This window comes from Carassius auratus, unplaced genomic scaffold (assembly GCF_003368295.1).
Source record: "Carassius auratus strain Wakin unplaced genomic scaffold, ASM336829v1 scaf_tig00020840, whole genome shotgun sequence".
In the NCBI taxonomy this organism is placed as follows: Eukaryota; Metazoa; Chordata; class Actinopteri; order Cypriniformes; family Cyprinidae; genus Carassius; species Carassius auratus.
In genome coordinates, this window is record NW_020525063.1 from 49260 (window position 1) to 76956 (window position 27697).

General features: G+C 40.2%; 1 protein-coding gene and 1 long non-coding RNA gene across 2 annotated transcripts; one reads left to right on the forward strand and one right to left on the reverse strand.

The window, feature by feature from the left end:
* Window positions 1-11244, forward strand: LOC113076616 (myosin heavy chain, fast skeletal muscle-like). The gene is made up of 39 exons (XM_026249307.1): window positions 1-234; window positions 367-510; window positions 586-742; window positions 1024-1051; window positions 1150-1264; window positions 1356-1448; window positions 1550-1613; window positions 1708-1806; window positions 1890-1993; window positions 2169-2307; window positions 2390-2508; window positions 2636-2785; window positions 2874-3044; window positions 3120-3426; window positions 3673-3743; window positions 3820-3907; window positions 3986-4103; window positions 4207-4330; window positions 5732-5868; window positions 5957-6212; window positions 6298-6540; window positions 6624-6800; window positions 6907-7052; window positions 7144-7234; window positions 7348-7737; window positions 7813-7939; window positions 8040-8158; window positions 8270-8466; window positions 8558-8741; window positions 8824-8989; window positions 9083-9207; window positions 9327-9635; window positions 9747-9950; window positions 10042-10167; window positions 10297-10467; window positions 10551-10655; window positions 10742-10837; window positions 10960-11091; window positions 11221-11244. The coding sequence occupies exons 1-39, from the start codon at window positions 34-36 to the stop codon at window positions 11236-11238; spliced, it is 5811 nt and encodes a 1936-aa protein (XP_026105092.1). The 5' UTR covers window positions 1-33; the 3' UTR covers window positions 11239-11244.
* Window positions 2699-27141, reverse strand: LOC113076621 (uncharacterized). The gene is made up of 3 exons (XR_003281213.1): window positions 26722-27141; window positions 26538-26595; window positions 2699-2808 (listed from the first exon to the last, which is right to left on the reverse strand). It is a non-coding gene; the product is annotated as an uncharacterized LOC113076621 (long non-coding RNA).
* Between the last annotated feature and the right edge of the window lie 556 nt (window positions 27142-27697).

Genomic DNA, 27697 nt, shown 5'->3' on the forward strand with positions numbered 1-27697 from the left:
ATGTCTGTTCTGCTCCACAGTTGAAGTGCAATCATGGGAGATGGTGAAATGGAGTGTTTCGGCCCGGCGGCCATTTTCCTCCGCAAAACAGAAAGAGAGAGAATTGAGGCTCAGAACACCCCCTTTGATGCCAAAACAGCATTCTTTGTGGTAGATGCAGATGAGATGTACCTGAAGGGTACTCTTGTTAGTAAAGAGGGTGGCAAAGCTACTGTCAAAACTCACAGTGGGAAAGTAAGTATAATACTATTTCATATACTACTGCAGCTGAGTCTGCAAGAGTTAAACAAGTACAGTGAAATATTCTACAAAACGTGTACAAAAAGTTTCATCTTTCTTTTGATTACTGATCAATTTTCATTACAGACTGTCACGGTAAAAGAAGATGAAATCTTCCCCATGAATCCTCCCAAGTTTGACAAAATTGAGGACATGGCCATGATGACCCACCTCAATGAGCCCTGTGTGCTGTATAATCTCAAAGAGCGTTACGCAGCATGGATGATCTATGTAGGTCTAAGTCAATCATGTTTTATTCCTGGTATGGGGCGGCAGCATTGTAAAACTGGACTATCTCTGTTTCAGACCTACTCTGGCTTGTTCTGCGTCACTGTCAATCCCTACAAGTGGCTGCCGGTGTATGACGCAGTTGTTGTTGCTGGATACAGAGGTAAAAAGAGGATTGAAGCCCCACCTCACATCTTCTCCATCTCTGACAACGCCTACCAGTTCATGCTCACTGGTGAGTGGATTATGGAAGTGTGTGTCTCTAAGGTTAAAGAACAAATTCATTTGGCAAGTGCTTTATAAGAAGTACTACTTTGGTTTACATCAAACACACACACACACAAAAACACTTCAATGGGACCAAACCTCTTCTATACGAACTTACATGAATCAATGTAAATACAACATAAAGGTTACCATACACGCTATTAATGTATAAATGCAAGAACAACAAAAAATAAATGTAAAAAAAAATTCTTCACAAACAATTCAATTCATTCCCTGCTTTATTTTCAGATCGCGAGAACCAGTCTGTCCTGATTACGTGAGTTAATATTGCTCTGGTTGAATAAATTAAAGTTTTAAATTGTATGCATAAATTGAAAATGTATGACTAAAAGAAGATCTTGTTTCAATCTCCAGTGGAGAATCTGGTGCAGGAAAGACTGTGAACACAAAACGTGTCATTCAGTACTTTGCAACTGTTGGTGCAATGTCTGGAACGAAGAAGCCAGAGCCAGTCCCTGGAAAAATGCAGGTTAGTAAATACATACTCTAGACAGAGTTATTGATCACAGTATTTGAGCTTCATCTCGCATCTACTATCTGCTGCCCTACAATTACATTAGGGATCACTGGAGGACCAGATTGTGGCAGCCAACCCTCTGCTGGAGGCTTATGGTAATGCCAAGACTGTGAGGAATGACAACTCCTCTCGTTTTGTAAGTTGCACTTATGAATTATTACAGCATTGAATAATGTCATTCACACTTTCAAAACTGCCAAAGAGCTGAGCTTTTGTATATGATTTCAATCTCTTTAGGGTAAATTCATCAGGATTCACTTTGGCACCACTGGCAAACTGGCCTCAGCTGATATTGAAACTTGTGAGTCAACGAAAAAATTAATATTAAAAAATATTTTTATTTGGAGACTAAAAAGTGGATTAATCAATTTAACTTGTTGCCTCAATTTTTACAGATCTGCTGGAAAAGTCGAGAGTGACATTCCAGCTGTCAGCAGAGAGGAGTTATCACATCTTCTACCAGCTCATGACTGGACACAAGCCAGAGCTGCTCGGTGAGAAATCTATAGAATTGTGTGTTTCAGTTATTTCCTAGTTTGAGAGCACTGTTAACATGCTGCACATCAACTCTTTATAGAGGCCTTGCTCATCACCACCAACCCTTACGACTATCCAATGATCAGCCAGGGGGAAATCACAGTCAAGAGCATCAATGATGTGGAGGAGTTCATTGCTACAGATGTATGTGGACAGCTCTGTTTCTATTGGTAGTAGTAGAAGTATTTTCAGATTACATGCAATGTATCTGGAATTAAAAAGAAAAACAATAGCATGAACAGGTGCTAATACTGCATGACATGCAATATAAACTGCATATTAATGCATTATGTGTTTTATTTGATCTGTGTAAAAACAGACTGCCATTGACATCCTGGGCTTCAGTGCTGATGAGAAAATCAGCATCTACAAGCTAACAGGTGCTGTGATGCATCATGGAAACATGAAGTTCAAACAGAAGCAGAGAGAGGAGCAAGCTGAACCTGACGGCACTGAGGGTAGGGTGTATTATTTAAACAATTTAGCATGCAAACATTGACTTCATTGGCGAAAATAATGCATAAAACTGTTCTTCCTCAGTGGCTGATAAAATTGCTTACCTCATGGGCATCAATTCCGCTGACATGCTGAAAGCCCTGTGCTACCCCAGAGTGAAGGTTGGAAATGAGATGGTGACCAAAGGCCAGACAGTACCACAGGTGATTACTTTCCTTATCAATAGATGAAAAAACCTAGAAATGTCCCATATACATTCAGAAAACACAATTATTCTTGAAAAAAAAAAGTCTAAGTAATATCAATTACACTGATCTTTGAATTTTTCAGGTGAACAACGCAGTCTCGGCTCTTTGCAAGTCTGTCTATGAGAAAATGTTCTTGTGGATGGTCGTCCGTATCAATGAGATGCTGGACACAAAGCAGCCTAGACAGTTCTTCATTGGTGTGCTGGACATTGCTGGATTTGAGATCTTTGATGTGAGCATCAGTTATTAATGTCTCTGTAAGAATCACAATACAAAAGATAGCAGTCAGCAGTAAGAACTTGCTTCTGTATGATTATCAGTTCAACAGCTTGGAGCAGCTTTGCATCAACTTCACAAATGAAAAACTGCAACAGTTCTTTAACCACCACATGTTTGTTCTGGAGCAAGAGGAGTACAAGAAAGAAGGCATTGATTGGGAGTTCATTGACTTTGGTATGGACTTGGCTGCCTGCATTGAGCTCATTGAGAAGGTAAGAGGATATTCAGTAAATAAATATTACTATTCACACTGTGACTGTACTTGAGTGTGAATATTTCTTCAACAGCCAATGGGTATCTTCTCCATCCTTGAAGAGGAGTGCATGTTCCCCAAGGCAACAGACACAAGCTTCAAAAACAAGCTGCATGACCAGCATCTGGGCAAATGTGCAGCCTTCCAGAAGCCCAAGCCTGCCAAAGGTAAGGCCGAGGCCCACTTCTCTCTGGTGCACTACGCCGGCACTGTGGACTACAACATTGTTGGCTGGCTGGACAAGAACAAGGATCCATTGAATGACTCTGTCGTGCAACTTTACCAAAAGTCATCACTCAAAGTACTGGCGTTCCTGTATGCCACTCATGGAGCTGCTGAGGGTATGAACATCTGCATTTTTAAATTATTCTATATTGATTTTAATGACGTGCAAAACATAGAACTTAATGTAGTACATTATGTGATCACATATTCTGCACTTCAGAATAACATTAGGTATATCTTAAGTATATCTATGAAAGATGTTGACAGAGCAGTTAATATCGGTCACTATCAGATATCAATCTATTGAACAGCTCTGTATACAGCAACATAAAATAAATATTACGTTCTTTGACATAAAACAGCTGAGGGTGGCGGTGGAAAAAAAGGCAAGAAGAAGGGTGGCTCTTTCCAGACTGTCTCTGCACTGTTTAGGGTAAACTGATTCTCTTTTAATGAAGGATGTGAACCACCTCTATAAAAAACTAGACAAATGACAAATATTTCCACAGGAGAACTTGGGTAAGCTGATGACTAACCTAAGGAGCACTCACCCTCACTTTGTGCGCTGTTTGATTCCAAATGAGTCAAAGACTCCAGGTAAACTTGATCCCCAAAGAATCAAATGCATCCCAGTTTTAAAATACTTCTGAAACATTAAGAATATTTGCATTACAGGACTGATGGAGAACTTCCTGGTTATCCACCAGCTCAGGTGTAATGGTGTGCTGGAGGGTATCAGAATCTGCAGGAAGGGTTTCCCCAGCAGAATTCTATATGGTGACTTCAAGCAGAGGTAAAGACTTTCACAACATACTAATTGCAGATGATCTTCATCATGTTAAGAATATATTTCTGTGGTTTCACAAGAACATTACTTTCCTGCAAATGTCCTCTAGATACAAAGTATTAAATGCTAGTGTCATCCCTGAGGGACAGTTCATTGACAACAAAAAGGCTTCAGAAAAACTCTTGGGCTCTATTGATGTGGACCACACCCAATACAAGTTTGGACACACCAAGGTGAGCTCCTCAGTTATTTTATTACACATAGTGAAACTTAAAGTTTTTTCATTATAATTAATGACTTGATCATTTATGTAATTTGAGTAAAAACAAATCTTAATGCTACACTACAAATCATAACATTTCTAATTTCCAAAAGTTGCGGGTTCAAGCCTTGATACCGACAGGGATTGCATATAAGATTTTATCCCCAAGCAAACTATTTGGTGTAACAAAGCTGTTTGAGCATCCCAGTAAACCATGGTTTATCATTTTTGAATCATAAGAATGTCCTGGTAGGAATGCACATATCCTCACAGAAACTGGAGTATGGTGTTACAGTCTCTGAGATCAACCTGATCGGTGGTTTAAGCTTCTAAAACAATACAATCCGTGCAGCTGAAGCAGGCTTGTAAGTATATGTCAGTATAAGATTAACCAAACAGTGTTCAGAGAGCCTCAAAGCTGCATGTGGGACAGAGTGATATGAATTATTTATTTTGGTGTACCAGTGGTCTGCTAAGACATGTAAAATGCTGTCTGTATTTTCGCAGTTCATGGGATAGATATGCTTTATTTATATGTCCAAGAATGATAAAAAAGGGTCTGGGTAACGTTTCAGTTATTTGTTCAGCCAGCTGTGGCAATGCTGCACTTATGCATGTCAGATTGACGTAAAAATTCACAATAATGAACAAGGTTTATGAAGAGTGCTTTTAACGTAGTAGAGCACATCTTCAGAAAACAACACCAACTTTCATTTATGTAGAAATGTATTCCACCGCCTTTTGTTTACCCTGTTAACTCCACAATGTGATCCACTCTGAATTCTACCCAACAATTCATAAGTGGCAAATTAGGAGTTTGAGGCAAAAGTCATAGTTAATGGTTTGTCAGTAGCGAGAACTGGACATTGAGATAAATTTGACCAACTTTTCTAAAAAAGAATTACTAAACACCAAAAAAACAAACAAAAACAGCAAAAGAAGGGGATAGGTGCACATCAAGTCAGCCATTTGTGGCACCATCTGGATTATATTATTGATTACATTTCATCCACTCATCATAATCATGAGACAAACACAGGCAGATAGCACTGAAAGCAGCTAATATCCATCAGATCAAATAATTTAGCAGATGAATAGAGATAACAATTCCAAGAAATATAAAGTAAATTTGTGTTTTGACATAAATATTTCTTCAAATATGCACACTTTTGAATCGAATCCTTAACTGATGATATTCAGTGAAGCTTGCCTATGACTGCCTGTTTGAGTTTTGTTGAGCCAGCACAAAATTGGATGGAGCAGCCCCCTGATAGTTCTCTATATGCAGGAAAAAAGGTTACATTTATATTGAGGAGGATTACTTGGCTTCTACAACATTGTACCACTTAAAATGTTCTAAACATTCTTGTAGGTGTTCTTCAAAGCTGGTCTGTTGGGTACTCTTGAGGAGATGAGAGATGAGAAACTAGCATCGCTGGTTACCATGACTCAGGCTTTGTGCCGTGGATATGTCATGAGAAAGGAGTTTGTCAAAATGATGGAGAGGAGGTACAATCAACTTACAAAACTGCCTGGAACACAACTGTTTAGTACCACAGATTGATAATGACTGATTTACTTATTACAATTTACACAGAGAATCAATTTATTCCATCCAATACAACATCCGTTCATTCATGAATGTCAAACATTGGCCATGGATGAAGCTCTACTTCAAGATCAAGCCTCTTCTGAAGAGTGCAGAGACTGAGAAAGAGATGGCAGCAATGAAGGAGAATTATGAAAAAATGAAGGAGGATCTGGCAAAGGCGTTAGCTAAAAAGAAGGAACTTGAAGAGAAAATGGTGTCACTTATTCAAGAGAAAAACGACCTTCAACTGCAAGTAACAGCTGTGAGTATTTGAGCTCTTACTCATCCTAATATGGATCCTAAAGCTGTGCATGTAAGTCATTAACTTCATCCATGTCAATGAACAGGAATCTGAAAACCTCTCTGATGCTGAGGAGAGATGTGAAGGTCTCATCAAAAGCAAGATCCAGCTTGAGGCCAAACTCAAAGAGACAAATGAGAGATTGGAGGATGAGGAAGAAATCAATGCTGAACTGACTGCCAAGAAGAGGAAACTGGAGGATGAATGCTCCGAGCTGAAGAAAGACATCGATGACCTGGAGCTCACTTTGGCAAAAGTGGAGAAGGAGAAACATGCTACAGAAAATAAAGTAAGTATTTTTTTACATCGTCATACTGCTGATTGTGATTTAAACTCTTGAGAGTGAAACCAATAATCTATGCTTCCCTTTAGGTGAAAAACCTGACAGAGGAGATGGCCTCTCAGGATGAGAGCATCGCCAAGCTGACCAAAGAGAAGAAAGCCCTCCAAGAGGCACACCAGCAGACTCTTGATGACCTTCAGGCAGAGGAAGACAAAGTCAACACTCTGACTAAAGCTAAGACAAAGCTTGAGCAGCAAGTGGATGATGTAAGACATTTGGCATTCATAAATTTTTATTAATATTCATTAATAACAACAAATGAATTTTGTTGTTATTTAATAGATTTTAATGCTCTGGTTTCTATCACAATAGCTTGAGGGCTCACTGGAGCAAGAGAAGAAGCTCCGTATGGACCTTGAGAGAGCCAAGAGGAAGCTTGAGGGTGATCTGAAACTGGCCCAGGAGTCCATAATGGACCTGGAGAATGACAAACAGCAATCCGATGAAAAGATCAAAAAGTGAGTGGACATCAGATGTTAGAAGTTTACAAAACTGTACAAAATAACTATCCTGAACATTTAGAAAACAACAATACTGCATTAAAAACAGGAAAGACTTTGAGACAAGTCAGCTTCTCAGCAAGATTGAGGATGAACAGTCTTTGGGAGCACAGCTTCAGAAGAAGATCAAAGAGCTTCAGGTAATGCTAAACCTAACATTTTCTATGTAAAATTGTGATGTACATAGATGCATAGCTGTGAAAACCCACATTACCAAAATCACTGTATCAATGATTTTTCATTGTTTATTTAGGCCCGTATCGAGGAGCTGGAAGAGGAAATGGAGGCAGAGCGAGCTGCTCGTGCTAAAGTGGAGAAGCAGAGAGCTGATCTCTCCAGGGAACTTGAAGAGATCAGCGAGAGGCTTGAGGAAGCTGGTGGTGCTACTGCTGCCCAGATTGAGATGAACAAGAAGCGTGAAGCTGAATTCCAGAAGTTGCGTCGTGATCTGGAGGAGTCCACCTTGCAGCATGAAGCTACAGCTGCAGCTCTCCGAAAGAAGCAGGCAGACAGTGTAGCTGAACTCGGAGAACAGATCGACAACCTTCAGCGGGTCAAGCAGAAGCTGGAGAAGGAGAAGAGTGAATACAAGATGGAGATTGATGACTTGACAAGCAACATGGAGGCTGTGGCTAAAGCAAAGGTAATGTCATTAGAGAATCATTAAATATAAAAGAATCTTTACAAACATCTGTTTTTAAATCCTGTACCTTTTAAGGCGAATTTAGAGAAGATGTGTCGTACCCTGGAAGACCAGCTGAGTGAAATCAAGACCAAGAGTGATGAAAATGTTCGTCAGCTGAATGACATGAATGCACAACGTGCAAGACTTCAGACTGAAAATGGTAAGGCATGGCAAATAAGGTACACATCAAAACCTTGAAAATATATAAAAAATGTCTGTGTTATTATATTTCATATTAATATTTCTAACGTGATTTCAAGGTGAATTTAGCCGCCAACTGGAAGAGAAAGAAGCACTTGTTTCACAGCTAACTAGAGGAAAACAGGCTTATACACAGCAAATTGAGGAACTCAAAAGGCATATTGAGGAAGAAGTCAAGGTAGAGTAATACAAAATTAATGAGTTAATTAATTTTAAAAATTAAGTTTCAACAATCTAAATAATTGTAAAGACTGGAATATTGAAAAGGCCAAAATATGCTGCTTTACAGGCCAAGAATGCTCTGGCCCATGCGGTTCAGTCTGCCCGTCATGACTGCGACTTGCTCAGAGAGCAGTATGAGGAGGAGCAAGAGGCCAAAGCTGAACTCCAGCGGGGAATGTCTAAGGCCAACAGTGAGGTGGCTCAATGGAGAACCAAATATGAGACTGATGCCATCCAGCGGACTGAGGAGCTTGAGGAATCCAAGTAAATACAACAAAGAACAATGTTTTCGGCACCCTACATTTAATATCTCAAATGTTGGTAAGGTTTCATCGTTTTATACCACTTTCTTCAGGAAAAAGCTGGCACAGCGTCTGCAGGATGCTGAAGAATCCATTGAAGCAGTGAACTCCAAGTGTGCCTCTTTGGAAAAGACCAAACAGAGACTGCAGGGTGAAGTAGAGGACCTCATGATTGATGTTGAAAGGGCAAATTCATTGGCTGCCAACCTTGACAAGAAACAGAGAAACTTTGACAAGGTGAGAAGGATATGAATAATCTTTAAATCTAAACCTTGCATTGTGGACTTGGATAATTAACAATGACTTACTTTTTCTTCAGGTCCTAGCAGAGTGGAAGCAGAAGTATGAGGAAAGCCAGGCTGAACTTGAAGGAGCTCAGAAAGAAGCTCGTTCCCTCAGCACTGAGCTTTTCAAAATGAAGAACTCCTATGAGGAAGCTCTTGACCACCTCGAGACCCTGAAGAGGGAGAACAAGAATCTGCAACGTAAATTACACTTTTATTTGTACACCAAGGATGTAAGAAAATTAAAACATAGAACATAGAACATTTAAGAATTCTTCTTTTTAAACTTTTTAGAGGAGATTTCTGACCTAACTGAGCAGCTTGGAGAGACTGGAAAGAGCATTCATGAGTTAGAGAAAGCCAAGAAGACAGTGGAGTCTGAGAAATCAGAGATCCAGACTGCACTAGAAGAAGCTGAGGTGCCATTCCTTTGCTTAAATATGAGCATTATGACAACATTGTTTTTAATAATATTAAAACATTGAATATGGAGTGGAATGAAATTCTGTAGTTAAAAATAATGATTTTTGTCTTGTAGGGCACCCTGGAGCATGAAGAGTCCAAGATTCTTCGTGTACAGCTGGAGCTGAACCAGGTGAAGAGTGAGATTGACAGGAAGCTTGCTGAGAAGGATGAGGAGATGGAACAGATCAAGAGGAACAGCCAAAGAGTGATTGATTCCATGCAGAGCACTCTGGACTCTGAGGTCAGGAGCAGAAATGATGCCCTGAGAGTCAAAAAGAAGATGGAGGGAGATCTGAATGAAATGGAGGTCCAGCTGAGTCATGCCAACCGCCAGGCTGCTGAGGCCCAGAAACAGCTCAGGAATGTCCAAGGACAACTCAAGGTATAGTTCTGTAGAATTAGGAACTGCAACATATATAACATGTTTAATAATATGATACACAAATTAAACTAAACATGACATGCAACTAACAAAGAAAGACAATTTCCACAGGATGCCCAACTGCACCTTGATGAAGCTGTCAGAGGACAGGAGGACATGAAGGAGCAGGTGGCCATGGTGGAGCGCAGGAATAACCTGATGCAAGCAGAGATTGAGGAGCTGAGAGCTGGCCTGGAGCAAACAGAGAGAGGCCGCAAAGTGGCAGAGCAGGAGCTGGTGGATGCCAGCGAGCGTGTGGGACTGCTGCACTCACAAGTACAGAAAAACTATACTTGAAGCACATTCAGGTTACATGATAACAGAGTTTTAGTTAAGTGTACACTAACTACCTCCTTTAATCCCACAGAATACAAGTCTTATTAACACCAAGAAGAAGCTTGAGGCTGATCTGGTCCAGGTTCAAGGTGAGGTGGACGATGCAGTTCAGGAGGCCAGAAATGCAGAGGAGAAAGCCAAGAAGGCCATCACTGATGTGAGTGCTTGCATTCTGTTGCTCTGTTCTAAATTAAACAGTTATTTAACTTTGTCTGCATGTGGTCACAAAGGGATCCTTCATTTCCGTCTATATTGGCTAGTTAATTTGAATTGGCTTATATTTCAGGCTGCCATGATGGCTGAGGAGCTGAAGAAGGAGCAGGACACCAGTGCTCACCTGGAGAGGATGAAGAAGAACCTGGAGGTGACTGTCAAAGACCTACAGCACCGTCTGGATGAAGCTGAGAGTCTGGCCATGAAGGGTGGAAAGAAACAGCTCCAGAAACTGGAGTCCAGGGTAAATTACAAGCTGAACACAGTCTTAGATGAACTGGCGATGGTAGAGATTTGACAGGTGACATCAATCTCTCTCTACTGAAGGTGCGCGAGTTGGAGGCTGAAGTTGAAGCTGAACAGAGACGTGGTGCAGATGCTGTGAAAGGAGTGCGCAAATATGAAAGGAGAGTGAAGGAGCTCACCTACCAGGTAAAATTACACAGGATTTAGAAACTTACATTTCATTATAATTTACATAGGTAAACTAAGACCTTCAACAATACTTTTACCCAAAGACTGAGGAAGACAAGAAAAACGTGATCCGACTCCAGGATCTGGTAGACAAGCTGCAGCTGAAAGTGAAGGCCTACAAGCGCCAGGCTGAAGAAGCTGTAAGTCTATGTCACATGTCTTAAGTGTGAGGTTTTGATATTCTATATTCAATAGACAATACATTCAGTGCCATCAGTGCAATGCTCTGAAAGGGGTTGGTTATCTGGTGTCATCCTTACAGGAGGAGCAGGCCAACACTCACCTGTCCAGGTACAGGAAGGTGCAGCATGAGCTGGAGGAGGCTCAGGAGCGCGCTGATATCTCTGAGTCCCAGGTCAACAAGCTGAGAGCCAAGAGCCGCGACGCTGGAAAGGTAACAAAGACACATAGTAGCTGTAAAGTTAGACATTTAATGATTGATGTTGTCAAGCTGTGATCTGCACTTTATATGTAACATGTTCAAATATTTTTCAACAAAATTGTTATTTTCTGCATTTTCAAGAGTAAGGATGAAGAATAAAGAGAAGAAACAACACCTTCAAGCAAGCATATAATATGACTGTGCTGGGTTTTCATAGGTGTCCAATAAAATGAAATACAATCTCATGCTGTTCTCTTTTATTTATGTCCACCATATGAAACTTCTTTCAAACACTTACATGTTTATATTCAACTGACACTTTACTTAAAGAGCTTTAGCTATTTATCATTAAATTCAACAATATTTCTAATACAAAATGAGAAGTTTCAAAAGTAAAGTTGTACATTACATTAAATTACAAGTACATTATCTTATTTTTAGGCATTAACCCTCTGGAGTCTAAGGGTATTTTTGGGGCCTGGAGAAGTTTTGTCCTGCCCTGACATTTGTGTTTTTTTCAGTTTCTTATAAATAGCTAAATGGGTAAAGTTTAATCTCACTGTAATCAGCACATACTAGGCTATAATAATATGTGAGCAGCATGCATGTATATGATTGTGTTTTTGAGAAATAAAAATGTCATGCCTGGTTAGTGAAATGCTAAAAATGTTAAATCACTTGAATAAGGCCACAAAAAACATACAGAACATTGGTTCCCGGGACTTTTGAGAACTGGTTTACTCACTCACAGAAAACAATATATTGATTAAAATTTTCTAAGACACTTTTTGTTGGTAAAATTCATATACGAGTAGGCGTCAACTATCATGAATATCATTGTGATTTACACCTGAGAAGACAAAGGCCTGCATAATGAGCATCATAATAAGCCTATTATTTAATAAGCTCCATAATGGCACTGCTCAGCTGGCGACACGCAGCTTGTTCCAAACAACTAGTTGTGTTTATTGTTTGTGCTCGTCTGTCATCGAACTAAGTAACAGTACCTTCTTGATATGTGGGTGTTAAAGTCTGGGCAAAGAGTGGTGGATATCCCTTGGTTTATTGGACTTTTTTTTCATACTTTTTTTGATCAGACTTTTTTTGGACTTTTAATTATATCTGGTCTGCTTGTGTATTCACGTGTGGGGAGGATGGAGGAATGGCAGAGTGACAGCCGACCAACGCGTATATACGCTCGTATCGTACTCCTTAAACTCAACAAAGTGGGATTTGAAGAACAAGCTACACCCGGGCTGCTGGCTAGTATACGATCTGTAAATAATACGATCTGCACGCCGGTGGAGAGGAACGCGATTACGTCTGGTTGCAAGGGAGGGGGATCTGGAGTGGCTGAAAGGACAGAGGAGGAAGCGAGGGAGACGGGGTGGAATAAGGAGGATATTGCGGCAGCGAAAGTCCAGACCGGCTCTACCTGCTGTGATCTTGGCCAACCTGCGCTCCATCAACCATAAAATTGACCACAAACGGGCACTTGCAAGGTATTCTTTTGAATTTCGCGAGGCTGCTCTTCTCTGTTTCACTGAATCTTGGCTGCACTCAGACGCTCCAGACTCACTTTATGACATCAGTGGTTTTTCACTCATAAGGGCGGATAGAAATAAAAACTCGGGGAAGAGTCGAGGAGGAGGGATTTGTGTTTACGTAAACGAACGATGGTGTCCTCAGTACACAATCAAGCATATGATATGTAACAGAGATTTTGAATTGCTGGGCATTGTATTGAGACCATTTTATCTTCCCCGGGAGTTTGGCTGCATTTTACTATTTGTTGTTTATGTTCCCCCAAGCAGCAAAATACACTGTGCCGCTGCATCAGTAGCTGACTGCGTACATAATCAACAACAGCAATTTCCAGATTCTCCTGCTATCGTTCTGGGTGATTTTAACAACTGCAATCTAGAGAAAACTTTGCCAGGATTTCAACAGTTTGTGAAATGTGAAACAAGAAAGGATAACATACTGGATAAATGCTACATTAACCTCCCCAATGCCTATCAATCCAGGAGCAAACCACCAATTTCTAACTCCGACCATATTTTCTTATCCCGACGTACACATCAAAATTAAAAAGTTGTAAACCAGAGAACAAGGTTGTTCGACAGTGGACTGATGACAGTAGAGAGGAACTGGGAGCTTGTTTGACTGCACAGATTGGCAAGTGCTGAGGGGGGAAACACTGGAAGAACTTGCACTGTAACAACAGACTATATTAACTTTTGCGTACAGTCTATTATACCTACAAAAATGGTTAAGGTGTATCCCAATAATAAAATGTATTTAACCAAAGACATTAAACAAGTAATGAATTTGAGGAAATTGGCTTTTAAAAATAAAGATAGAAGGGAGCTACAAAAAACAGACAAGAACTCAGAGAAAAATTGAGGAAGGCGAAGGAGGCACACAAGAAACATCTGGAGGAAGCCTTTAAGGCTGGCAACTCACGTAAAATGTGGGATACAATGAAGAGTATGACAGGTATGCAAAGTAAAAATAGGAGACCTATTGTGACAAATGATGAGTTAACCTCTGCTATGGAATTGAACACCTTCTTTACTAGGTTTGAAACCTCTGGGAGTATAGAAAGATGCAGGGAGGTGTTGGAGTCAGTCACGGTGGGCTCTGGGGATAGAGTGACAATTACAGTGGGTCAGGTGGAAAACGTCTTTCGTCAGCTGAATTCACATAAGGCCACCGGCCCGGATAACATCAGTGCCTCTATCCTGAAAACTTACACATACTGTCCCCATGGCCTGGAAGACATCGCACATCATCCCTCTACCAAAGAAATCATGCCCCAAGGAGTGTAATGATTTCAGACCGGTAGCATTAACATCAGTATTAATGAAGTCATTGGAAAAAATCATATCTTCTGTACTCACTCTGGACATATTGGATCCATTCCAGTTTGCATACAGGCAACAGCGCAGCACGGAGGATGCTGTTGGCACACTCATACATTTGGTCTCAAAACACCTGGATGCTCCAAAAATAAAGCCATATGCCAGGGTGCTGTTCATCGACTTCTCATCTGCATTTAATTCAATAAAAAATGACATATTGTTATCTAAAATGGCTCACATGGGTATAAACCCATATCTTGTTTACTGGTACTGTTCTTTCCTCACTAACAGGCAACAGCTGGTCAGGGTCAATAACACCTATTCCCCCATGGTTGCAACCAGCTGCGGTGCCCCACAAGGTTGTGTTAGCTCTCCTTTGCTCTTCACGCTTTATGCCAACGATTGTGTTACCTCTGCATCTAACCATCATATCATCAAATTTTCCGATGATACTGCACTTGTAGCTCTGATGAAGGAGGGAGAGGGGGCCGATCTCTATGTGGAAACGGTGAATAAGTTGGTAAAGTGGTGTGATCTAAATGCCCTCATCCTCAATACACAGAAAACTGAGGAGATTGTCTTTGGCACCTCTCAGGAGTGCAACATTACACCATTAATCATTCACAATCAAACCATAAAACAAAAATCACCGTTCAAATATCTTGGAGTGTACGTGGATAGTGACTTTTCCTGGACTTATCATGTAGACTATATCTGCAGCAAAGTACAGCAGAGAATTTATTTTTTAAGGAGACTTAGGTCTTTCGGAGCGAGCAGTGAAATCCTGTATCTTTTCTTTGTGTCATCAATACAAAGCATTCTGCAGTATGGAGGCGCAGTGTGGTTTAGGGGTCTCTCTGCTCATCTGAAGGCCAGGATTCTACGGCTCCTGGGAATCTGCTCCAAATTGGTGGGACACTCAGTGGAGAATGCATTCATGGAAAGCCATTTACTGCACACCATCAGACTGGCAGACAAAATTTCCCAGGACTCTTCCCATGTGTTGCAGCGGGAGTATCAACTCCTGCCCTCCGGCAGGCGTTATAGGGTTCCAGACTGCAGAAAGAACAAATATAAACACTCATTTGTTCTTCTGTCCATATCTCTGCTGAATAAATAGGGCAGAGTAAAGAAGTGTTAATTCCTACCCACTTTTATTTTTATGTTTATTTATATTTTTATGGATATTGAAGCAGATGGGGCAGGGCCCACCTTCATATTAACTATCTATTTATGTTGTTACTGATGCTTATATGTTTTTAGTTTGTTTTTGTAGGTTGTTGCAATGTAGTTGTTGGAGCTTGTATTGCAAGACAAATTTCCGTGTACACAGACAATAAAGTGCTATCAATCAATCAATCAATCAATCAATTATAATGAGATGCATAATAAGCCTTTCAATCAGCTTGTGTCACTGAGAGGGAAGAGTTACAAGAAAGAATGTAAGGACAAAAAAAATTTATATAATTTTTTGCTTGTAGTTTATTTAGAATACACTTAATTATCCCACAACATTATTTAATATCCACTTGGGGGAGCAATTAAACAGTTTATTAGAACAATCAAAGCTGACTTTCAAAAGTAAGTTTTTGTATCATTACTCTAGTCACACAATCCTTCAGAAATCCTTTTAACAATCTTATTTTCTACAAAAAAACATGTATTATTATTATTATTATTATTATTATTAATGTTGAAAAGAGCAGAGAATATTTTTCAGGTCTTTTAGGAGGGATGAATTGAAAGAACAGCATTTTTTGTTACATTTGTTACAGCTATCTTTATTTGTTACATTTATATTACATCAAGCTTTTGAATGGTATAGTATTGTATAATCAAATTAAATATTATGAAGTTTCAATAACAATATAAATTTAGTCAGGAATTATAGTTGGGAAAAAGTCTTTGGAAAAAGTCTAACTAGTAAAATGTTTACACGTTATGTGAAAACTAGTACAAGTATATTAATAAATAAAAAGAGACTTACTCATGTTTATGATCTCTGCTGAATAAAGTGCTTCATTCTTTATTTCTGAGGAAATATTATATTCTGAATATGAGAGGAAACCTGCACACTCAATTCTAGTTTGAGCTCTTGAGAGTGGAGGCCTCAGCATAATGACTCTCTAAAGTGAGAGGAGACCTAGCCCCACTCAGCATCAAAGATAGTTAGAGAGGCTCAGAATAGAAGAGCCTAAACTCCTCTACTGCTTAGACAGAGCTCTGGGGAGCAGAGTCTTCAGCAGAATGATTCTCTAAAACAAGTGGAAACCTAACACGCTCAATCCTGGTAGGGCAGCTCTTAAGAGTGGAGGTCTCAGCATAACTACTCAAAGCGAGAGGAGACCTGGCTAGACTCAGCGCCAGAGGCAATATTATAGTTAGCGAGCGTCACAGAAAGAGGCTACAAACTCATATCAACGCCCCATGATGGAGCTTTGGGGAGCGAGGGCTTCAGCAGGATGACTGTCTCAAATGAGAGGAAGCCTAGTACTCAACCCTCTTAAAAAAGCTCTTAAGAGTGGAGGCCTCAGCATGATGACTTTCTAGCAGGAGAGGAGACCTGACTACACTCAGTGCTAAAGACAGTCAGCGAGACTCATAAAAAAGGAGCCTACATTGTTTAATATTGGTCTAGCAGATCTCTGGAGAGCAGAGGCTTCAGCAGAATGACTCTCTTAAATGAGAGGAAGCTTACACACTCAATCCTAGTTTAAGCTCATAAGACTGGAGGCCTCAGCATACTGACTCTTTAGAACGAACTACACTTACGGATAAACAAATGATAAAGCTTGGCTTATTGAATATCAGATACCTTTCTAGGAAAACATTTTTTTGTAAATAATATGATCACTGATCATAATCTAGATGTGCTCTGTTGGACAGACTTAACCTGATGATTACATTATTTTAAATGATTCCACCCCCCAAGATTACTGTTATAAACATGAGCCACGTCTAAAAGGCAAAGGGGGAGGTGTTGCTTCAATTTATAACAACGTTTTCAGGATTTCTCAGAGGGCAGGCTTCAAGTATAACTCGTTTGAAGTAATGGTGCTCCATATAACATTATCCAGAGAAACAAATGTTTATGATAAATCCCAAAAGTTATGTTTGTACTGGCTACGGTATACAGGCCACCAAGGCACCATACAGACTTTATTAAAGAGTTTAGTGATTTTACATCCAAGTTAGTTCTAGCTGCAGATAAAGTTTTAATAGTTCGTGATTTTAATATCCATGTTGATAATGAAAAAGATGCATTAGGATCAGCATTTACAGACATTCTGAACTCTATTGGGTTTAGACAACACATTTCAGGACCTACTCATTGTCAAAATCATACTCTAGATTTCATACTGTCACATGGAATTGATGTTGATAGTGTTAAAATTGTGCAGCCAAGTGATGATATCTCAGATCATTATTTAGTTTTGTGCAAACTTCATATAGCCAAAATTGTAAATTCTACTTCTTGTTAAAAGTATGGTAGAACCATCACATCTACCACAAAAGACTGCTTTTTAAGTTATCTTTCTGATTTATCCAAATTCCTTAGCATATCCAAAACCTCAGAACAACTTGATGGTGTAACAGAAACTATGGACTCTCTCTTTTCTAGCATTTTAAATACAGTTGCTCCTTTACGCTTAAGGAAGGTTAAGGAAACCAGTACCGAATCGTTTATTTGTGCCGGAGGAGTTACGGTCCGACGTTATTCAGTGGGGTCACTGCTCTAATGTACCTTTTCATCCAGGGATAAACCACACCGGGTTTAGTAAAGCAAGGATTCTGGTGGCCACTTGTGCCTCGCAATGGTCATGATTTTGTTTTGACTTGCTCAGTTTGCGCCAGTGGTAAGTCATCTAACCGACCTCCCGATGGGCTTCTTCAACCGCTGTCTGTCCCTTCAAGACCCTGGTCTCATATTGCTCTAGATTTTGTTACCGCCCTCTAATGGCATGAAGGTCGTTTTGACCGTAGTGGACCGGTTCTCGAAGGCGGCACATTTCATTTCCTTGCCCAAATTACCTACAGCCAAGGAGACAGCGGTCACTATTATTGATCCCATTTTTCGGTTACATGGCCTCCCGGTAGACATGTTTTTTTTTGTAAATTGTTAGGAGCGACGGTTAGTCTGTCTTTGGGTTATCACCCTCGGATTAATGGTCAGTTTGAGCGAGCCAACCAGGATTTAAAAAGAACATTGCAATGTTTAGTCTCCTAGAATCCTTCTTCCTGGAGTCAACAACTTTCTATGGTTGAGTACTGTAATAATATTAAAACTCCATATCATCGGGAAGGAGGAGGCGGGAACCGGCGCACAATCAAAACATCATTTTAATATTCAAAATAAACACAAAACAGCGTACCAGCCCCTCGCGGACAACTGGTGCGCGCAAATAAAAACCAAAACATAAAATATGTCCCAGGCCTGGTCCTCTCTCGTCCTTCACTATAGTCGCTCCAGTTTTATATCCTTCCATCTCCTACGTGGGACTCGATACCGGTGGTGGGGCGCAGGTGTAGCTCATCTCCAATCACTACACCTGGCCTCACTCGTTCCCACGCCTCTCGGCCCTGCCCCACTCGCCACAAGTACGCTCATAACTCGTTACCAGTGTCAGCCACCAGCCTTTCTCTGGACCAGAGCCCGCGAGACTCTTCTCCAAGTGAGGGAGCACACTAAGACCAAGTCGGATCGCCACCGGTCGAAGCCTCCCGTATACGACGTGGGTCAAAAAGTGTGACTTTCTACTAACAACATTCCACTCAGTTCCGTTTCTAATAAATTAGCTCCCAAATTGATTGGCCCAATTCCTGTCACCAAGATCATTAGTCTGGTGACAGTCCGCCTCAAACTACCTCCGGCATACAGGAGGATTCATCCCGCCCTCCATGTGTCCAAAATTAAGCCCTTGTTTTATTCACGCATTAATCCACCTACCCCGGTTCCCCCACCACCGCGACTCGTAGATGGGGAGCCAACTTATTCGGTTAATCAGATTCTGGACTCAAGACGGAGGGGATGAGGATTCCAGTACTTGGTGGACTGGGAAGGTTATGGTACGGAGGAGAGGAGTTGGGTACCTGCTAGGGACATACTGGATCACTCCCTGATTGATGATTACAATCATCAGGTAGGCACGTCTGGGAACTCCAGGAGGCGATCCTAGAGGGGAGGGTACTGTCACGGTTGGTAAACCGCAATCTTGGGTTTTGTACAGTGGGTGGAATATGTGTGTTTGTGTCAGCACTGATTGTTTCATGTGGGCTTCTCCGCTAATTGTTCATCAGCACCAGCTGCCACTCATTACCCTTCCATATATATTGCCCTGTCTAGCGTCTTGTGTTTGTCAGAGCGTTGTTAGTCATTCCGTGTCTCATGTTCTGCCTTCCTTGTGTTTGTTTCTCGTCGTTGGATTGTCCGGTCTTCCCGGGAACCCCATCCACTCCACCTCATCACTGGATTGCACCACTTACCTTCACGGCTCTTCCCCCCACTGTTCCTGTCTCACACTCTCCTGCTGCCAACTCAGCATCACACCCCAGATCATCCATGAGCTCTGCCTCTTCCTGGACTTTGCGTTCCCGTCAAGATTACCAGTATCACCTGTTTTCATGTTCATTGTTTGTATTCATTTATCAAAAATTCATAAGCTCACACTTGCTTCCTCTCACTCATTTGACGATTTGTTACACCTACCCTACAGAAAAGCATTAAAAACTGCTAGATCCGATTACTTCTCTTTTAGAAGAAAACAAACATAACCCCAAGTATTTATTCAATACTGTGGCTAAATTAACGAAAAATAAAGCCTTAACCAGTGTAGACATTTCCCAACATCACAGCAGTAATGACTTTATGAACTACTTTACTTCTAAAATCGATACTATTAGAGATTAAATTGTAAGCATTCAGCCGTCAGCTACAGCATTGCATTAGTGCACTATAGACACCCTGAGGAACAGTTCCACTTATTCTCTACTATAGGAGAGGAAGAATTGTAAAAACTTGTTAAATCATCTAAACCAACAACATGTATGTTAGACCCTATACCATCTAAGCTCCTAAAAGAGGTGCTTCCAGAAGTCATAGATCGTCTTCTGACTATTATTAATTCATCATTGTCATTAGGATATGTCCCCAAAACCTTCAAACTGGCTGTCATTAAGCCTCTCATCAAAAAACCACAACTTGACCCCAAAGAACTAGTTAATTATAGACCAATCTCGAATCTCCCTTTTCTGTCCAAGTTACTAGAAAAGGTGGTATCCTCACAATTATATTCCTTCTTAGAAAAAAATGGTATATGTGAGGATTTCCAGTAAGGATTTTGACCGTATCAGTACTGAGACTGCTCTCCTTAGAGTTACAAATGACCTGCTCTTATCATCTGATCATGGTTGTATCTCTCTATTGGTTTTATTGGATCTTAGTGCTACGTTTGACACAACTGACCACAACATTCTTTTGCATAGACTTGAACACTTTGTTGGGCATTAATGGAAGTGCATTAGCATGGTTTAAATCATACTTATATGACTGCCATCAGTTCGTAGCAGTGAATGAAGATGTATCATATTGATCACAAGTGCAGTATGGAGTACCTCAAGGCTCAGTAATAGGGCCGCTACTCTTCAAGCTTTATATGTTACACTTGGGAGATATCATCAGGAAACATGGTGTTAGCTTTCACTGTTATGCCGATGATACTCAGCATTTATTCGCGGCCCGGTGAAACACACCAATTTGAAAAACTAATGGAATGCATAGTCAATATAAAAAACTGGATGACGAGTAATTTCTTACTGCTAAATTCCGAAAAAATAGGGGTGTTAATTATAGGACCTAACAACTCTGCATGTAATAACCTAGAACACTGTCTAAGACTTGATGGCTGCTCTGTCAATTCTTCGTCATCAGTTAGGAACCTAGGTGTGTTATTTGATTGTAATATTTCTTTAGAAAGCCACATTTCTAGCATTTGTAAAACTGCATTTGTCCATCTCAAAAATATATCTAAATTACGGCCTTTGCTCTCAATGTCAAATGCAGGAATGTTAATCCATGCATTTATGACCTCTAGAATAGATTATCATAATGCTTTATTGGGTGGTTGTTCTGCACGCTTAGTAAACAAACTACAGCTAGTCCAAAATGCAGCAGCAATAGTTCTTACTAGAACCAAGTATGACCATATTAGCCTGGTCCTGTCAGCGCTGCACTGGCTCCCTATCAAACATTGTATAGATTTTAAATATAAAAGATAACCTACCTAACATTGTTCGGGAGGCAGACACACTCTTGCTGTTTAAATCTAGATTAAAGACCCATCTCTTTAACCTGGCTTACACATAACATACTAATATGCTTTTAATATCCAAATCCGTTAAAGGATTTTCAGGCTGCATTAATTAGGTAAACCGGAACCGGGAACACTTCCCATACCACCCGATGTACTTGCTACATCATTGGAAGAATGGCATCTACGCTAATATTTGTCTGTTTCTCTCTTATTCTGAGGTCACTGTAGCCACCAGATCCAGTCTGTATCCAGATCAGAGGGTCACTGCAGTCGCCCGGATCCAGTACGTATCCAGACCAGATGGTGGATCAGCACCTAGAAGGGACCTCTTCATCCCTGAAAGACAGCGGAGACCCAGATACAGATCCCCTGTAAAGACCTGGTCTCAGATGACCACCAGGACAAGACCATAGGAAACAGATGATTCTTCTGCACAATCTGACTTTGCTGCAGCCTGGAATTGAACTACTGGTTTCGTCTGGTCATAGGAGAACTGGCCCCCCAACTGAGCCTGGTTTCTAAAAAAGTTTTTTTTTCTCCATTCTGTCACCTATGGAGTTTCGGTTCCTTGCCGCTGTCGCCTCTGGCCTGCTTAGTTGGGGTCACTTCATCTATAACGATATCGTTGACTTGATTACAAATAAAAGTCCTTCTAAAAAAATTAGCATATTGTGATAAAAGTTCATTATTTTCCATAAAATTAAACTTTCATATATTTTAGATTCAATGCACACCAACTGAAATATTTCAAGTGTGCTTTTATTGTTTTAATACTGATGATTTTGGCATACAGCTCATGAAAACCCAAAATTCCTATCTAAAAAAATTAGCATATCATGAAAAGGTTCTCTAAACGAGCTATGAACCTAATCATCTGAATCAACTAAGTAACTCTAAACACCTGCAAAAGATTCCTGAGGCTTTTAAAAACTCAGCCTGGTTCACAGTTCACAGTTCCCTTTATTAGCCATTTGCAGTATGAAACCACATATGAAAAAATGTGCAAGAAGCTCAAAGTACAATGTCAGACACATAAAAGACATAACATAAAACAGACAAGAAGATGCCACATAAAAGCACAAAAGTAAAATGCTGTACAATAAAAACCACACATAAATTTAAAGTGCCTAATTTAAAGTGCTTTGTTTAAAGTGTTAAAACTGTTTAAATGGCGATCAGTAGAACATTTGACCGAGCGATACCTTCTCCCTGAGGGAAGCATCTCAAAGAAGGTCCCTGCAGGATGGCCTGAGGCATCGTTAACAAGTTTTAAAGCTCGATTCAAGAGTCTAGCTTTATATGTAACCTCCAGGAGCGGTAAAGTGCAGCCAATGATCCTGCTGGCTGAGCAAACCACTTTGTTCAAAGCCTTCTTCTCTTTCAAGGTGAGATTACCAAACCACACAGTAATACAACTAGTTAGAACACTCTCAATTACACAGTAATAAAAATTTAAAAGAATCTTAGTATTTCGAGTAAACTCTCGAAGCTTACGTAAAAAGAAGAGGCGCTGTCTCGCTTTCTTAGCAATGCTAGTCGTATTAGAACTCCAGTTCAAGTCATGAGAAAGAGTCACACCCAAAAATTTAGATTTCTCAATAATCTGCACATCAGAATCATGGATAGTAATAGGTAACTGATTCCTATTGTGACAAAAATCAATAACAAGTTCACATGTTTTTGAAGTGTTCAAAAGCAAGTTGTTTTTTCACTCCATTGAACAACATTCTCCACCTCCTCGCGATATTGAGATTCATCGTTTGAACTAATCAGCCCAATGATAGTTGTATCATCGGCATATTTGATTATCACATTATTATCATAGGATGCTATAAGGTCATGAGTATACAATGTGAACAATAGGGGGCTCAAGATACACCCCTGTGGTGAACCAGTGCTAACATACAACTCATCTGAAATACAGCCATTAATTTTGACCCTTTGTGGTCGACAAGTGAGGAAATTTAAAATCCATTTACAAATGGCATCATCGAGTCCAAGAAATTTCAATTTTTGAAAGAGCTTTGTTGGGACCTGTCACGAAGATGAACCCCGTGAGTCCCTCTGCTGGCCAGCGGAGGGCACCCTCACCTGAATACTGACACACACGCATCCATTCATTCACTTACACTGATAACACTACACTTCCCATAAGCCCGTCCTTGGACTCTGATCACCTGCACAGGTGATCGTCATCAAGACTGTGTATTTAAGCTGGACTTCCACCACAGTTCAAACGCGAAGTCTTGATTTGCTGTGTCTGTCATTTCTGAGCGTTATTACCCGTGATTTCCTGTTACCGATTCTGCCTGTTATTTCTACGTACTTTTGCTGCCTGCCTACCGACCCCTTGCTTGTTACTGGATTATTGATTCTCTGTTCTTCCTACGCTGTTGAGATTGCTGGTTCCGACCATTGCCTTCACGACCACGAGTCTTCACAATAAAGCCTGCATTATGGATCCCATGTCGTGTTCTGGATCATTACAGGACCATTGAGTTAAAAGCTGAACTATAGTCTATAAATAGCATTCTAGCATATGATTTATGTGCATCAAGATGCTTATAGACAGAGTTCAAAGCAAAGGAAATGGCGTCCTCAACACTTCTGTTTTTCCTATATGCAAATTGTAGTGGGTCCACAGACATAGGGATTTGATCTCTAACAAAGTCCAACACCAACCGCTCAAAGGTTTTCATTACTCTAAACCGCAATCATGGGTAAGACTGCAGACCTGACTGCTGTCCAGAAGGCCATCATTGACACCCTCAAGCGAGAGGTTAAGACACAAAAAGAAATTTCTGAACGAATAGGCTGTTCCCAGAGTGCTGTATCAAGGTACCTCAGTGGGAAGGAAAAAGCGTGGCAAAAAACGCTGCACAACGAGAAGAGGTGACTGGACCCTAAGGAAGATTGTGGAGAAGGACCGATTCCAGACCTTGAGGGACCTGCGGAAGCAGTGGACTGAGTCTGGAGTAGAAACATCCAGAGCCACCGTGCACAGGTGTGTGCAGGAAGTGGGCTACAGAGAAGCAGCACTGGACTGTTGCTCAGTGGTCCAAAGTACTTTTTTCGGATGAAAGCAAATTTTGCATGTCATTCGAAAATCAAGGTGCCAGAGTCTGGAGGAAGACTGGGGAGAAGGAAATGCCAAAATACCTGAAGTCCAGTCTCAAGCACCCACAGTCAGTGATGGTCTGGGGTGCCATGTCAGCTGCTGGTGTTGGTCCCCTGTGTTTAATCAAAGGCAGGGTCAATGCAGCTAGCTATCAGGAGATTTTGGAGCACTTCATGCTTCCATCTGCTGAAAAGCTTTATGGAGATGAAGATTTTGTTTTTCAGCACGACCTGGCACCTGCTCACAGTGCCAAAACCACTGGTAAATGGTTGGTAAATGGTAATTGTTTTACTGACCAAGCGAAAGTTGAGAGACGCAAGACCCAACACTCTGGATGAGCTTAAGGCCGCTATCGAAGCATCCTGGGCCTCCCTTACACCTCAGCAGTGCCACAGGCTGATTGCCTCTATGCCACGCCGCATTGAAGCAGTCATTTCTGCAAAAGGATTCCCGACCAAGTATTGAGTGCATAACTGAACATAATTATTTGAAAGTTGACTTTTTATGTATTAAAAACACTTCTCTTTTATTGGTCGGATGAAATATGTTAATTTTTTGAGATAGGAATTTTGGGTTTTCATGAGCTTTATGCCAAAATCATCAGTATTAAAACAATAAAAGACCTGAAATATTTCAGTTGGTGTGCAATGAATCTAAAATATATGAAGTTTAATTTTTATCATTACATTATGGAAAATAATGAACTTTTATCACCTGCTAAAGTAAAGTTCATTGGCGTTATTTCATTCATGCTTCAGACACCAGTCATGCTGACAGCGTTCCCATAATGCCCTCTAGATGACTTAGCGTTGAGTTCCATTTCAAAAGGGAAGCAAGATTTTTGCGGTGTTGTGGATTATTGCTTGCAGAAGAGGTGTGTCTTGAAACCAATCATATGACCCCTTTCCCAGTACACTTGTCTCCGTAACAGCCTGAATTATTTATGGCATGAAGTAAGGAAGGTTACCTATGTTATGCTTATTAAGATGGAAACGTGGCTATAATCTGGACATATGTTTTACCAATGATTACATTTCCCATCTATCAGAGAAATAAGTTTTAGATCTGGCTCCAAGAACTCAACATCGAGCACTGCCTTAAAAATAAGATCAGTCATTGAGTGGAAGTTCCTTTTAAGACATGGTTGTATCTATGAAAAACCAATTGGAAGTAATACTCGATGTTTAATGAAAGTGAAAAGGTTTAATGAAAGTGAAAGATTGATGTGACATACAGCCAAATATGGTGACCCATACTCAGAATTTGTGCTCTGCATTTAACCCAGCCAACTGTGCACACACACCCAGAGCAGTGGGCAGCCATTTATGCTGCAGTGCCTGGGGATCAGTTGAGAGTTCAGCGTCTTGCTCAAGGGCACCTCAGTAGTGGTATTGCAAGCCCAAGACTCAAACCCACAACATTAGGGATAGGAGTCAAACTCTATAACCACTAGGCCACAACTTCCCCCTAAAACACTTTAGCTATAACAGACATGTCTTAAAGACACAGTCATAGCAATCAAACAAAGGTGGAGTCCCGTTTTACAAGTTGAATAAAAAAGGTTTCATGAAAGACTATACCAAGAGGGTGTCATATGAACTATATTCCCAGAATGTCAAGTGAAATACTACCAACTCTCAAAGAATATGGAAATGAATACCTAAAAGATCCCTATGCTAAATATACCCACAAACTCACCATTTTTATCAACTGCGGGTGGCAAATAATTTTTTTTTTTATTTAGTGCCCAAACTTTGGAACAACCTACCTAGCATTGTTCTGGAGACAGACACAATCAGTTGGCCACTTTCCTCTCTCCTTAAAGCAGAATTTCCATGCATCTCAGATCTCAGATGCCAATGCAGCTTGTTTTAGTCTCTTGCATTCTGACTTGACTATTTTACTTGTGCGAAAGTTGTATTTTATTCTGAAAAATCTTCACTGCTTACTGGATCAACAATGCAAAGTTGACTGGACATGTCAACTGAGTTTATGCTATTAGAACAGATGTGGTATTATTGCAAACCATACCATATTCACATAGAAATGCATTTGTAGCTTTATTCACTAAAATCTTAACATCTAAACAAGAATCTGGTGCAAATCAAATACTCTTAATTACTTGATTTTAAAGACACACAGTATATTGAAAATCAATGTACTTACAGAGATTTTGTAGTGAGGATAGGTCAGGTAAGTCTTCAACGTGGCCTAAATGATTGATCTAAACCTCATAAAAAAGAAAAGGAAAGTCATGGCCAAGTATGGTATCCCATTCTTGGAATTTGTGCTCTGAATTTCACCAACACAAATGTGCACATACAGCAGTGAATAGTGAACAAACGCACACCTGGGGAGTCTATGTAGGTTTGGTTCTTGCTCAAGGGTCTCAACTCAGTCGTGAGATTGAGGGTGGAAGAGAGCACTGGTCATTCATTCCACCCACCTACAATCCCTGCCAGTACCGAGACTTAAACCCGCAACCTTTGGGTTAGAAGTCTGACTCTCTAACCATAAGATCACAACTGCCCCCCAATACAAACAGAAGAGCTCACTGTGCTATATTTAATGTTTTCTCCATTTAAGAACATGCTGTTTATAACTTTGAGAGTCATAATATCACTATGAAACAAGATAAGTATTGCAGTGACCACTGAGCTTTAATTGTCCAATAAAAAATCTGCCAGAGATATTATTTTCCATTTGGAAAATCTCTGGTAATAAATCTAGGTTTTAATGGTCCTGATATCCAAATTTCTCAAATTAGTTAAGAAAAGCTCTTCTCACATGCTTGAGTTTGAACAAAATATTACATACAGTAAGCTTTTTGTTATTCTATAAAAGGTTTAAACTAATATGTTATATAACATTATAACACTGTTACAGTACATGACTTTATTTGACTTTGAAGAGAAAATGGTATGTCCAAAAACAAATGCTGAAACATGCTAAACACAGGAAAGGTCATTATTGTGTATGACATAAGGTGATCAAGTGGTTTCCCAAGTTGTATATGACTTTCTTTTAAAGTAAAAGCTTTTAGTTCTCAGATTTTGTTGGTCTTGCTGTCACTCCTGAAACTGAAAACCAGTGACAGCTGACTTCTTCTCCAAATCCAACCCAAGTTACTCCTATGTGCCAAGTTCCATTAATTTCAAAGATGTTACATTGAAATAAGGCTTGACATCAAATTAAAACCTGCAAATAAGCAAGTTCACATAAGAAAACCTACATTTAAACAACAGTACAGCCTACATAAAGCATGGATTGTAAAACTGTTTAAACAATGTAAGTACAAAATCCAAAAGTCTATGAGTATGCTATTT